Genomic DNA, 14,930 nt, shown 5'->3' on the forward strand with positions numbered 1-14,930 from the left:
CAAATCGCCAGGAGCTAGTCAGACTTGATGATTCCTAACACTATTTGTGGCAGGGACATCCGCCTAAACATAACAATACACACTGAAGTTAATGAATAGAAAAGATTCCTGTTCACCCTGACCTATTGCGAGCAATTGTGTCGACGCTCAATACTGCACTTCATACTGCTGCCTTAGTCAGAAAGAGGGGAACTACGGTCACCACGTGCTCTTGTTCATTTGGTTTGTAAACAAAAACTGTTGACAATTTTAATCATCGTTCATAATGCAGTTTATTTCATTGCGGAGGTTCTCAAGGAACCTCTGTTGGTAAACACTTCCACTGAGGGATGTGCGTATGAATAATAAAACTGTTTGGTGGTGATGGAAACATACCTTTTCTGCATCACGTGACGCGTGTAGTACCCATACTTCCTCTTGATGTACGTCAAGAGTATAGGCTACTCAGCTACCGTACCATCTGCCTGGGTACAATATCCTGGCCATTGTAGACGGCAACATATCGGTTCTGCCTTAGCACAAGTTCTTTAACTGCTGGCAGAAGGCGATCCTCTTGAAACGACCCAGAGAAAATAAAATGAAACTGCGCTGACCTGTCATGAACATTATCTTCCAAGAGCCGAAACTGGAACGTCTTCAACAAATATGAACACTGGTACTTTTTTATTTCTATTCTGAATTCTTCTTTCATTTCCTCTCTGGTTCTGGTAACTAGGACTCAGAGCGCCACCCCCGGGTGGTAGTACCTCTTTAACTCTTCACTTTATTATTTCATTACCTCGTAAAACAAAGTAACTTTTATAGATATATCTTGAAGCAAAACGATATTTTCATTCTTTGCTCAAACAAGTGAGAATTAAGTTTTTAATCATAGTAGATCTTTTAATCCTAAAATTTTCACTTTGCCGAATATAAAGCAGTAATACTTGACAGTAAAAATCATGTGTTTCGTATCACTTTATGTCTTCACTTAATGGACTTAGTTTTATTCGTAATATAAAGCACTTAATGTCAATAAATTATTTGCTCACCGAATGGCAATTACGGTCAGTAACTGGCCTTCTCGATGCAGAAGGACAGGAAGCAGCCATTGAGAAGACTTGAGTTTCTTATGTCAGCGTGGTGCCAAACAGCAATCCACACACTGCCGCAATTCAAATTCACAGAAAATCGATGGTAGTCAAACACACTTCTGCACGGAAAATCGAGGCAACTGTTTGTAGAGACCCTTTCTTTTTCATGGCAGATGTCGGTGGGAGGCTACATTGGTAACAAATGTCTGTTCTTTCTAAATTGAGACTTGCCATTTCGAACCGACGATGTGAAAAGCTGATACGAATTCACGACAATGTACGACCTTACAGTCGAAACGTTTAGTAACTTCTCGAACAGATTCCCTCGCCGCCATAACCTTGCACATAGTGTCTGTCATGTCTTCCTAAACCACAAGCGAAATACTTGACCCTAGTTCCTTCACAACACAGAATTCTAGCATCGTCGCTAATGCTCAAGCGTTTGCGTAAGAGGAGCTTTGAAATTCAACACTACAGTTTTATTTTGCTAATTTCAGAGTAAAATCCGCGTGAAGACTGCGTAACATCATGAGGTTATTAACAAACAGCACTGTTGGTCATCAAGGTGGACATGCAAATCCCGCATGGCACCTAGTTTGACAAATGGTTTGTGGGGCGCTAACCTGCGCGGTCATCAGCGGACAGATGGTTCCCTGAGTACTGTACACAGAATGTAAGTTGACACTCCGCGCAAGGGATGCTGGGGGCGACCGTAAGGGATGCTGCCTATTCCGCCGCTCTCAGCATCTCCCATGCGGAGTGTCGAGTGTCAAGACAAACTGCGCTGCAGAGCCAGATAGGTGGTCTGAAACGGGTAACGTCCACCGCCAAACGATCGCGGCTGAGTGACCCCCGCCGCCGCCAGCTAGCCAGCCGAGGGAGATGGTAGTTTACGAGTTCGGATGTTGGCGCCGCGCTGACGCAACGGGCCGCCGACCAATGGGAGCGTGCGCCGGCGCTGGCGTCGCGCGTCCTCGCGGGGCGTTCGGGCGGCAGTCGACAGCCGGCAGCGGGCGAGAGCGCAAGCCCAGCGCGAGTGAGACATGACTGCCAGCTCCGCCGAGGCCTTCTCCCCTTCGCAGGGGGGCATCGGATGCTTCAACAGCGCACTGCTTAAGGATGATCAGCACAAATTTTGGACCACCGAGGTCATGGCGGCCGCCTCCACCTGCGGCTTCTGGGAGGACGACCCCGAGATGGAAGTTAAAAAGAAAGTCAACGAACTGAAGCGAAAGTTCCACAGCGGAAGGCAGCTGCTGATAAAACATCTGCCGCGAGATGTAACCGAGGAGGTAAGTCACCATGACTCTTGCTGCATATCGAGCATTGCGCCAAAATACGCTTTTGCACGCGCGGCGTCGTGCAGTACATTGGAGATAACGGTTTTAGGGTACGCCGGTTTATCTGTCGATCAACTCCACCCCCCCTCCCCTCTTCCCCGCAAAATCATAGCTTCGTAACGAAGTTTGCCATGTCAAAGAACCGCATTTCTTTTATCTATAGTTCTAGTTCCGATTTACTTAAGTAATATTATTTCTTCGCATTTCCGTTAATAAGTTTACCGATTCTTGAGACAGTCTAGGCGTTCCGCAGATGGTAATAGGACTGGCATGTAATTTTGCCTACTTGGTACCGGCACTGAAAGAGGCGTCCCTGCGCCAAAGACGCGCTAGTCCTCAGCGTCTCTGCACACAAACTAACCAGTATCGCTCTGTCGTTTGCTTTTGTCTAATCTTTATTTGCGGAAGGACAAATATCGTGTTTGTTGCATCACGATCTGTTTACTATCGCCGGTGACTTCGAGGTGCTGCTTAACGGCCGTCGAACGCCAACGGTTTCTAGTATATTAAGAGGGTTTAGTTTTTATTTACAAAAATGGCCTCGATTTGTTTCAGTAAACACGACCGATGTTTCTAGATATAAGTTCCATGTAGACTAGAATGCATACGGTCACTGAAATACGAGGCCTGCGTAAGAACTTTACAACGTATAGTGCTTAGCAGTTGAGTTTACAATGTAGTGCTTAGTAATTTTCCAGTCATGCGACGATGGTGCAGTTGCCCTGCGTTTGCTGCAAGCTCACCACTCAGGGTATTGCAAGAATCTGGTTAATCCGAGTGGAATATCGTACATGAATAAAGCCGTGTCGTAACTCGTTTCGCCGACCGCGAAAGCTGTGGCGTCAAGGGCGCTTTTGCCGGTAGGTCACTGCCAGCTGCAGCCGGCAAAGAGATGCTGTTGCCCTTGGCCGCCATGGTCCGCTCCTAGACCGACTCCCGTGGGAGATGCCTGGAAGCGGAGCTCTGTTCCAAGCTGCACCCCCACCCACTCCCACACGGCCAGTCGTTTGGATTCTAATCCCAGCCACTTTGCCATTGATAGAAGCCTTTTCCTATTGCGCAACAATACAACACCCACATGCCGCTCTTATGATTTATATTGTCAGCGTTTCGGATGATAATTTTCTGTAACTTTTAATTCATTTAAAGATGTTCACTCTGAGCTTCTAATAAACTTCATTTTGTTAAAAATAAACACGAGCTGCTCCAGAGGAGATCATGTTCAATACGATTATCTGTTATGGAATGGCAGTTTGAAATTCCGTTTTCCAAGTTTGCTTGTGCGGAAATAAAGATCAGTAACAGAAAAGGTTTGAATTAACGGAAAAGATTGTTTTGTCTACGTAGGGCGGTCCCTGACAAGTCCGGTTTTTTTCCCCCCATTAACTAAGCTACTGACATATTCATAGGTTCCATAGTTTGCGACGTATTTCGTGACATTTAATTATCTTCAGACATTGTCGCTACATCAATTACCTTTTGTAACTGAACAGGAAGAAATGTAATTGAAACTCTAAGATGTGTGTGTTGTGGCTCCAACAGCTAACAGCAATTTGTACAAGTGTAATAACCAATATTATAAAGGTTCAGAGTCTAGTATACGCGTTATTTACAAAACTGCAATACTGTGACACACAGAGTTTTTATAATTACTTTGTTGCGGCCTGATGTTTCAAGGGAAGATTGACAAACATCGTGAAACGGATGTAATGCAACCTTAGTGCAACTTTTCTTCAGTCGTTTTTAACACGCGTTTGCGTGTGTGGCTTGTTCAGTCGCTGAAAAATTATTTTATACATTTTAACGTGATACATTATGCTAAAAAAATAACCGCCTTGCAGCTCTTTCAAATAATTTATTGAACAACCAGTTTCGTAGGCAAGAAGCCACATCAGGTGAGATCTTTTAAACATCAGGTAGAACAGATGCTTTTCTTTGCGCAACTGTAGTGGATCTGTATTTTCGAAGTCCGTTGGGGTAAGGAGGCGTATGATACGGGTAGCAATTTTTCCGAGTACGTTAATTTGGTGAAGCGGTAAAAACTGCAGTCAGATTCGCATCGATGTAAGGTTTGCTTAGTTTTAAGGGGAAATATTAAAAGCTTCTAGTATGAATAATTAGTAGCAACCATTTTGTAGATGCGGAGTTCCATGTGTATCAGAGTTGGAGGTGTGCAGTTATAGTTGAGATGAAAGGACTGGCGTGCGGGAAGCTCACGGAAGGCGCAGGCAGCGGCGGCGTCCCTGGCGGAGAGGTTGCCCCCAGCGTGGGTACGGGGCTCGCATTTCAATGCTGTTCATGTGGCAACGTAGCAACCGACTCCACCTCACCTCGTGTATTTGGTTCGTCTAAGGTCAGCTTCCATGTGATTTGCTGCGACCAACGCCGCCGTACGGAATCGGGGCTTGTGTATCTTGGAGAGCGCTCAAGCTTAAACACTGTTGCTCCGCCGCGTGCCGAATCTCCACGCGCACAGCCATCTTGGACGAGGTTTCCTAAGTGCCGTTAATGCACGTGGTGTCGGCTCGCTCCGTCCTTCCGTTCAGCGTGTTCGTGTGACGCATTTGCTCGATCACAACTTTAGGAACGGGCAGTGAATATCGAATCATTGCTGATAGTTACAAGCCCGATGTGCAGTGTGTTTTGAGAATGGAAAATATTCATTGTGAGATACACATTAGGAACATATTTACTTAATCCCTGTCAGCTTAGTGGCGCACGGTGGAAAATCTGGTGCAATATCATTCACCGTTCCTCATCTGTATCATCAGTTATAATGTAGATCTTTGGCTAGTGGGGAAAGGACGCCTATCCGTTGTTTTACCCGAATAGCTCTGAAAACTCCAAATCAGCATATGGTGTTCAGTGTCGTGCACTTAGAAATCAGTCAAGGAGAAAATTCCGTACCGCATATTTTATGGCGTTTAAGCACGATAAATCTGAGGTGTGACAATATGTAAACATACTCGAAAATCGCAACTCGCTGTGTTAGACATAATTCGTATTTTCCATCGTTGTCCCGACACTGCATATTCCGTTGGCCTTTATATGCACCACGGAATAAATGTTCAGTGGCGATCGAGGTAATCAATAGTTGAGAAACGAATTACAGGTTATCAGAACTCTCACTGGATACCCAGACTAGCTTACGCGTCTAGCATTCCATGACTAATTTCTTTACAATCTTTTTGTGCAACGAAGGCGTAATCACTAATCAGTAGTATCGACAAATAATTTTGAATACCCAGTCGTGTTCGCGGCGTGTTAGTAAATCGATGTCGACATTGATTCACATATTCCTGTTCCACATATTTGTGTGTTACAGATGAATTATATGCGGTAAGACACTGTACTTAAGTTTGTTTTAACAAAACGAGAGGCTGACTGCTGTGGGACATGAACATCGGGCACTATTTTTAACTGCCTGTCGGACTCTTCGCGCGCCCCAGTACACACACATTTCAAGCTCTGAAATAGTCGAATTTTCAGTAAAAGCGCAGCTTTGTGAACATAGCAGTCACTTTCTCAATCTGTCCCTGTGATATATGAAACTCTTTGGACTCGTATGTTAGCTAACTCAAGAGATAGAGAGAACGAGAGTTATTTTTCACACAGCTCGAGTTTGGATTCTGTAGGTTGTTTAGAGTCCACACCGAAATCATACAGTGATAGTTCCTACAGCGAAGCGGAAAATCCGTCTGTCTGTGTGGCAGACTTGTCATTCGATAATGTGTGCGTCATCTTCGTGAGAACTATTCGTGCTAAGTCATCTAAAAAGTCTCGTTACGAATTCTTGTAATTTATCAAGGAACATCTGCTAAATAATAAAAAAAAATGGCTCTGACCACTATGGGACTCAACTGCTGTGGTCATTAGTCCCCTAGAACTTAGAACTACTTAAACCTAACTAACCTAAGGACATCACACACATCCATGCCCGAGACAGGATTCGAACCTGCGACCGTAGTAGTCGCACGGTGCTAAATAATCGTTCAAACTCGTATGTTAAAATGTTTCGAGAAACACTGTTGTAAACTGAAAACCACGAGATTTTTTTGTCGTATTGTTTACTTCTGAAGCGGACTGTACAGTACAGCGATTACCCCTGTAGTGGCAGGGGAGCAACACGTGATTCTGTCTCCGGCAAAAGCGATTCCAGCGGCCCCAATACTGAAACAAGGAATTATGACTAGCAAATTTCCAGCTGTTTCGTAATACTGTGTGGAAAATGAAAGACACAGCCAAATTTATTATGTATTTTGGTTCGATTGGTTGTTGCATGCAAGAATGCAGACGTAAAATTAGACGCTGTGCGCTACTTTCACTCCGAATTTGCTCGCTGCGGCCGGCAGACGCGCTAACGGCCATAGGGGTGCGGGGCCTTGGGGAATACCGTTGTTCTCGTATGCGAACTGTACGCTTGTCGCGAGGGAAGAATTCAGCTTCTGTTAGTCAACCAACTGCGAAATTATTTGAAGGCAAATTTATTACAATGATGTTTTCCACTTACTATTCAAATAGACTAAAAACGAACGCGGTTCTGAACGTCTTCCCTCTCTGCGTTCCAGAATATAGAGTGCGCTGAAACGTTTCACGATATCTTCGTACAATTAAGGCTTTGAAATTGCTGGAAATGGGAGGCTATATAACTACGTAATCTAAAGGTGTAATAATTTAACACAGGGTGTCCCAAGATGAATGGTAAATATTCAGACATACGATAGGAACGATCATTCGAAGCAAGAAATCCAATGAAGATGGGCTCTACATACCTTAAGAGCGATGAGCACTAGTTCGTATTCTCTACTGAGACACACATCTCTCCTACTGAACAAAATGCTTATAGTAGTTTAGAGTCCAAATTTACTAGACGTTTTTGCTTCGAATGATTGTTCCAATCATATCCCCTAATATTATCCATTCCTCCTAGGACGCTCATTTGGTAGTGCCGTTAAGAGAACATTGACTCTTGACGCGTTTCAGTGTTATAAACATTGCTGCGAAGTAGTTTTGAATGCAACCAAGCTATAGCGTATAATTGGGCTGCTTCCGCCGTCTGTGTTTCGTGTTTATTTCTAATTGAAGAGCGACTTGTTGAGCCATCAGCTTTACGCCCAAATCTCGTTCTGTGTGTGAAAACGTGTGATAACAGGTGAGGGGCAAGTGTGGAAGAAGTGAAAAAGTATATGTAGTTAGTCAAAACAAGAGAACACATCGATGATACACAAGACAGATAATATGACATGCTGTAAACCCATGCGTAAATGCAATGCGGCGTGTAAAAAAAAAATCGACTTTCACAATTAACGCGACTTTAGAAATAAATCAGGCTCACATTGGTGTCGAAACCCATATTTGTAAATAGAAAGTAAGAAATCAGTCGTGTTTTGTAGGAGACGGGTTTCAAAAACCCCAAAGTTAATTTGCAAACACAGAAAAAGTATCAACAGCAGCTTGCAACCGTAGGGTGGTTATATCATGGAGCGTTCTGTTTGCTTGAAAGAAAGGGTATATAATATGGAAACATCTAATACAGTATACCGCCTGTGGTAATTGTGTGGCTATTGATGTATGTGAACTGAAGGATGCCCAACCTACTCGTACAGTTGTTTAGCGAATTCTAAGAGTAGTGTCCAGGCTACATGCGATACATCGTAGCTACCCGACTTAAACGCAAACATGAAATTCTACTTCGACGTTGAAAGTAAAGCACTAATCTGGTGAATTGCAACTCTTCTACGGGGGAAGACGGGGGCGAAAGCGAATGTCTTTTCATAGAACGGCCATCTTTGGATCCTCTCGTGCCAGCTAGGCTGTATCTTTTTATTTCGTCAGCCTCCCGTCTCCGATAAGAATGTTGACATCACTGGATACAACCACGCCTGCCCTCAGCATTGTAATGTCAACCTTGAATTTTCCTTGTTTGTAAACAATTCGTTTTCCTTGAGTATTTCTACTTACGTTTGTTCTTTACTAGTCTCTTAGGCAACAGGGAGTTTTACACAGGCTCGCGGCGAAGTATTTTGCTTGTTTATTCTTTGTTCAGCTTTTCCATTTTTATCTCGCAGGATTTTTGGATTCTCTTTCCGTGTCATTGTGCTAAGTCACGAAGTTTGACGAGATTCAATACAGATTAGAGGATGAATCCTACCTCTGAAACACAGTTTGTGCACACATTAGAAATCTAGAAACACCAGATCAGTCTAGGCGACTAGAAAAATCTAACAATAAATCGTCTCCTGAAGCTATATAGAAGACGAGATTGGCAAAGTGATCCACAATCCCCCCATCCGTACACTTTAAAATGCACGGTGTCACCACCATACGAATGATACATTCAAAAATTGGTTGTTCATAATAATAACCACAGCTTTTCCGTTCGATAGTATTGCAGAACACAGCATATGCGCAATGTAACGAGAACAGTGACACTGTCACAGGTAACTTCCGAGAATTTCAAGCCAATACAAAATTTTCGAAGCTATGGGTGTGGCCTGACTGATAATTTGTGCTGTAGTTTGTGGACAGAACCATTACGAACGTGTGCTTGCTGTGAGCTGTAAATAATAATCGTAAGTGTAGATGTGGCAGTGGTCCTTCAAGACACTAGTCTATAAACACATTCTTACAGTTTGGATCCGGCTTACCTTCTGTGTTTTTATAGGGGTGGTATATATCATGTGACACACACTTCACATATTATAATTTTCCGTGACAGTGAACTGACTCATGAAATCCTTGTAAATAGTTTCGTGGGTTAGGAAAAATTACATTGTTTATGAGTAAACCGTAATGCTTCATAATGGTGAAGTAAGATACTAAAACGACCCCTCTACGTGTTTGAGTATGGCCAGTATACATCGGAGATGGTTAATGATCTTTTTATGATACTTTGTCACGGCCGTGTGATATCTTTGAGGAACTCAGAGTGTGAAATGAGCTCTCTCTCCCACAAACTGTGTATAAAACTGCAACTGGGAGGGAGGGCGTGAATTTCTATTCACATTCTTCGTTTTTTGTTGTAACACCACGTGGGAATTCACTGTGCTAAAGCATTGCGGCTGCCAGCGCGGTAGTTCTAAAGCCGTGAATCGTAGACTTGTTGCACGTCCGTCGCGCGTTTCCCGACGAATGAGTCATGTCATTGCCGGCCCTTGCGGTTCTTCGACGGAGGTGACTGGCCTGCGTGGTTGCTGTGTACGCTCCGGCCGGCAAGCAGGCGACCAAAGTTTGAGTCACAAAGATGTTTGTTCGGCACACTCGTAATGTGACTACAGTCGTAGAAGTGGACAGGGAATATGCCGCTTGTCAGTGACTCATATACTGGGGAATTCATGCAAGTGCGTAATTAAGAAATGAAATTTCTCAAGCGTTCCAAAATATCACGGGCATTCCGTGTCCACAGTAAATAGCGTACGTAGTGCAATGTTGTTCTGGATGGCGCAGCTGAGAATGCAATAGAGTTACAGCAGACTATTGGGCGTTTCATTGAGTTTTATATTTTACCCCAGTTTTTAAATTACCTGTAACGTGCTCAAACCATTGATTTCTTATGTTCACACCCGAAATAATTTTCTCTCTCTCTCTCTCTCTCTCTCTCTCTCTCTCTCTCTCTCTCTCTCTCTCTCTCTCTCTCTCTCATTTCACATCCCTTATAACAATGACATCCTGCTAGAAGCTTCAGCAATATAGACACAGATTCACCATCCTGTGGTGCCATGTAAAATGATCCTTACAGCTCTTTTGAGACATGCACCTGTTTTCCGTTACCTATCTCCGTTATACAGGGTGATTCATAAGTCATGTCACATAGGAAAAAATATACTGTGAATCAGAACTCCAGCGACAAACTTTCAGAGGTGATAGTATCGACCAAAACAAGGAAAAATGTCCAGTAAACATGAGCTCTAGAACCCATACCTTACAGGCCTCCTGTATGAGCACTTTTTCATCGTCGTTACTGTGAAACACATCTCATCTGCTGGTCAAGCGTTCACAGCTCTTAAGGAATGAACTTTAGAGCTCTTATTTACTAAACTTTTTCTCTTTTTGACCCATACAACCTCCTCTCAAAATATGGAAAGCAAAGAGCTTGCAATAGAAGAGATGTTTCACAGCACTGAAAATGAAGTCATCATAGCTCTCAAGGAACGAATTTTAGACACAGTTTTTGGTAAACTTTTTTCCTTGTCTTTTGTTATGTATTATCACTTCTGAAAGATTGCCGTTGGAGTTCTGATTAACACTATTTGTCCTGATGGACTTGACTGTCGAATCACCCTGTATAATTGTGCAGTTCTGCTTTGTGTAACACTGAGAGGTGTTCTGTGGTATAAAGCTCCCTATTATTGGGAATCAGTGTAAAAGAAAGAGCAGAAGAGGCTTAAATCCCGTTCCGCTATGTAAAGTCACTCAGAAAGCGCCTCCGATCTATACGTCCTCAGTAGGTAGACAGGCTGCCATCAATGGCGCCACGAACTCCCACACAACAGAGGGGCTTGCAGTTTAATCGGGGTCTTTGGCGCCCAGTCGGCTGTTCAAAAAAATGATCCCCACTTGTTTCCCTCTACTTAAGGGCGAAATTCTGCGAACGAAAATTAGTCACAACCAGGATTCAAAGCAGCCACCTTCTGGTCGAGTGTTATCACAGTTACGCCGCTTCGCCCATCAAGTAACAAGTCGATGGCACGCAAGCGCTGTGCAGCGATTGCCACGCTTGGTTTCCATGTTCCTGTGTAACGGCGAAGACGCTACTAAAGAACACATTATCTCTTCGTGACCTACTTAAAGTTCTCAACTCCACGTTATAATCCGCAATGCAGGGGTCATATCCACGGAGAGAGGCAAAACATTCTCGTGAACCCGTGTTTTACTACCTTCATTCGATTCATTTTAGTCGTATTGCGAAGGTAATGTAATGCTGACCACCGATTCTATGCAAATACATGATCTCGACGTCTTTAATCCGCATTAAGTTTAGTGGATTATATGCTCGTTTTTGGTGTTATTAGAGACGGATAATTATGGTGTTAAACGAAATTTTGCCATTTTTCTCCGCCAGTTCTGTCAGGAATACCCCTGCCTGGTCTTTCTTGTGTCATTGCCGTTATACTACGCAAGCCAACGTGCGGTGTGTGGCTGAGGGTACCGTATCATCACTACTTGTCATTTCCTTACCTGTTCCACTCGCAGGTAGAGGGATGGAAAAACGACCCTCTATATGTCTCCATATGAGCTATAATTTCTCTTACGTTAGTGGTCCTTGCGCATGCACGTTGGTAGCAGTAGAATCATTCTGCAGTCAGCCTCAAATGCCGGTTCTCTAAATCTTCTCAGTACTGCTCCTCGAAAAGAACGTCACCTCCCCCCCCCCCAATGATCCCCCTTTGAGTTCCCGACGTATTTCCCTAATATTTGCGTGTTATTCGAACATACCGGTAACAAATCTAGCAGCCCGCTTCTGATTTGTTTCGATGTCATCCTTTAATCCGACCTGTTGCGGAAACCAAATACTTGAGCAGTACTTAAGAATATGCGGCACAAGACTTCTGTATCCGGTCCGCTTTACAAATGAACCACATTTCCCAAAAATTCTCGGGACAGACTAAAGTCGACCTTTCGCCTTCCATGCAGTTGAACGGAATGGACGTCTTGAAAGGAGGATATAAGATGAACATCAACAAAAGCAAAACGAGGATAATGGAATGCAGTCGAATTAGATCGGGTGATGCTGACGGAATTAGATTAGGAAATGACACACTTAAAGTAGTAAATGAGTTTCGCTATTTGGGGATTAAAATAACTCATGACGGTCGAAGTAGAGAGGATATAAAATGTAGACTGGCAATGGCAAGGAAAGCGTTTCTGAAGAAGAGAAATTTTTTAACATCGAGTATAGATTTGTGTCAGGAAGTCGTTTCTGAAAATATTTGTATAGAGCGCAGCCATGTATGGAAGTGAAGCGTGGACAATAAATAGTTTAGACAAGAAGAGAATAGAAGCTTTCGAAATGTGGTGCTACAGAAGAATGCTGATGATTAGATGGGTAGATCACATAACTAATGAGGAGGTATTGAATGGAATTTGGAAGGAGAGAAATTTGTGGAACAACTCGACTAGAAGAAGGGATCGCTTGGTAGGACATATTCTGAGGCATCAAGGGATCACCAATTTAGTATTGGAAGGCAGCATGGTGGGTAAAAATCGTATAGGGAGACCAAGAGATGAATACACTAAGCAGTTTCAGAAGGATGTAGGTTGCAGTAAGTACTGGGAGATGAAGCAGCTTGCACAGGATAGAGTAGCATGGAGAGCTGCATCAAACCAGTCTCAGGACTGAAGACAACAACATCCCAATCATTCACACGCTCGTTCTATTTCATATCGCTTTGCAACGTCACGCCCAGATATTTAAACGACATGTTTTTGTCAGGCATGACACTACTAATACTGTAACCAAATACTACGGGTTTGTTTCTCCTACTCATCCGCATTAACTTAAATTTGTCAACGTTTAGAGCTATCTGCCATTCATCACACCAACTAGAAATGGTCTGTAACTTACGAAGTCTTCGAGCCACTCACATATCTGGGAACATATTTCGTGTGCTCGTAAATTCGTCAAGGCTTCAGTGGAGTACCGTGTCAAACGTTTTTCGGAAATATGGAATCTGTCTGTCTGCCCTTCTCCTATAGTTCGCAGTACATCACGTGAAACAAGTGCAAGCTCATTTTCATACGAGCGATGTTTTATAAAACCGTGCTGATTCGTGGATATAACCTTTCAGGTCTCTAGGAAATCATTCGAACTCAGAATACGTTCCGGAATTCCGCTGCAAACCGATGTTAAGGACATAATGGCAAAACAAATCTCTCACAAGCAGACACTCACGTTCATCGGTAATGCCGGTATCACTTGAAGAAAAAAAAAAAAAAAAACTGTCCCCTTACGCTTCTTCATAGGTCTAATGATGTCACTGTCACTGGAATGGTCCTCAGAACCATAAAACATTCATTCACACAGTTACATTAATTTTTATTCTCATTAGGAACATCTGATAATCGTGGTCACAAACTTCCGAAAGTATTTCAGATTCGTTCATTTCCTTCACTTTTCTGAATAGTCCTCTCTAAACGCAGGAGAAATGTGAAGACGAAAATAGTAACATTCTAAATTAGCAACAAGTACACGAAGGCAATCAAGTTTGATACACTGACTACTGGCGTAAACACCTAAATATAGTAAGTAGTTAAAATATATCACAGCAGTTGACATCTACAGACAGCGTGCAGAAATCATGTTATCTGGAGACCCATTCCTTACGGATGGCACGCGAAATACGAGTAAACTCGATATCCGTTGTCAGTGCGTTTATTTCCCACCTTTATATACAGTATTTGTTAGCCATAGCCTATTCCAGTATTCCATGGTAGAGATAACACGTCGATACTGATTACACAACTCGAGTTCGCAGTACGTCTCCAGGACTCTGTGTCTCAGGAAAGCCATCAGAAGTTGAGTGTTCCATTAGAGGAGCCGGGTCACCGCCTTTTTGTGGTCGTTAATCTCGTGTTTTCACTGTTCGCACGACGGTCAGTTCGGAGGCCTCTGTAGAAAATGAGACCGGCGTAACGGCTCACGTTCCGCGCTGAAAGTAACAGCGGACAGCCAGAAAGGGAAGCCGGAATGCCACGAGCCACCTGAAGCTCCTGCCACGTGCGGGCCGCCCTAATAAACGTGCTCAGTTATAGCGATTCTTTTCCCGTAATACGTTTTTGCTTTTCTTTTCAGGGGGCACGTCTGTAGCATCTAACGGTACTCGTTTAATAACAGACATGGGTGTCTCACGTAACGCAGACGACAGCAATATTTGTAAATATTATTACATCAAGGTATCGAGTTTCGTTTTTGTAATTTTCGTTGGGGGGGGGGGGGGGGGTAGGACGTCAAACGGGACGACTTGGAACAGGAGAGACACCACAGGAATTTTTAATTTCCACTATCTATACTTTTAAAAATAAATTCATAAAACTTTATCAGAATGACCAGGAAGGATTCAGGATTTACACTTACAGTGGTGGAAGTTCAAAAATATAAGAAAATAATTTTTTTATTTTTTTTTTACATTCGTATTTCATCTTTTGTTCACTTACCATTGACTGCACTTGTCGCTATAGGTACACTTTTCTTCATAAGTTAGTTAGATTCTTCGATGAATTTTGCACAGCATACAAACCATACTTACAGATGTATGAAACTCTGGAATTTTACAAATCTATTAAAAACTAAGGTAAAATTTGAGATAATTAACTATAAAATTTGAATTTTTTCTAAACACGAAGTTTAAAATGTAACAGCACATTCATTTTTTCATAAATTAAATAATTTCTGGAGTTTCTAACACCTGTAAGTATGGTTTGTATGCTGTGCAAAATACATCGAAGAATCTCTCTTACTTATGAAGAAACGTGTACCTACTGCAACAAACGCAGCCAATAGTAAGTGAAAAAATGATGA

At 42.9% G+C, this 14,930-nt stretch overlaps 1 protein-coding gene across 2 annotated transcripts in view; it reads left to right on the top strand.

The window, feature by feature from the left end:
• The first annotated feature begins 2,064 nt into the window (after positions 1-2,064).
• LOC126297861 (ribonucleoprotein PTB-binding 1-like) overlaps positions 2,065-14,930 on the top strand; it is a 309,116-nt gene continuing 296,250 nt past the window's right edge. For both annotated transcript variants that reach the window (XM_049989142.1, XM_049989143.1), the window contains exon 1: positions 2,065-2,365. In XM_049989142.1, the coding sequence (XP_049845099.1) occupies positions 2,117-2,365 (249 nt within the window). In that variant the 5' untranslated portion in view covers positions 2,065-2,116. The remainder of the gene's footprint in view (positions 2,366-14,930) is intronic.

This window comes from Schistocerca gregaria, chromosome X (genome assembly GCF_023897955.1).
Source record: "Schistocerca gregaria isolate iqSchGreg1 chromosome X, iqSchGreg1.2, whole genome shotgun sequence".
In the NCBI taxonomy this organism is placed as follows: Eukaryota; Metazoa; Arthropoda; class Insecta; order Orthoptera; family Acrididae; genus Schistocerca; species Schistocerca gregaria.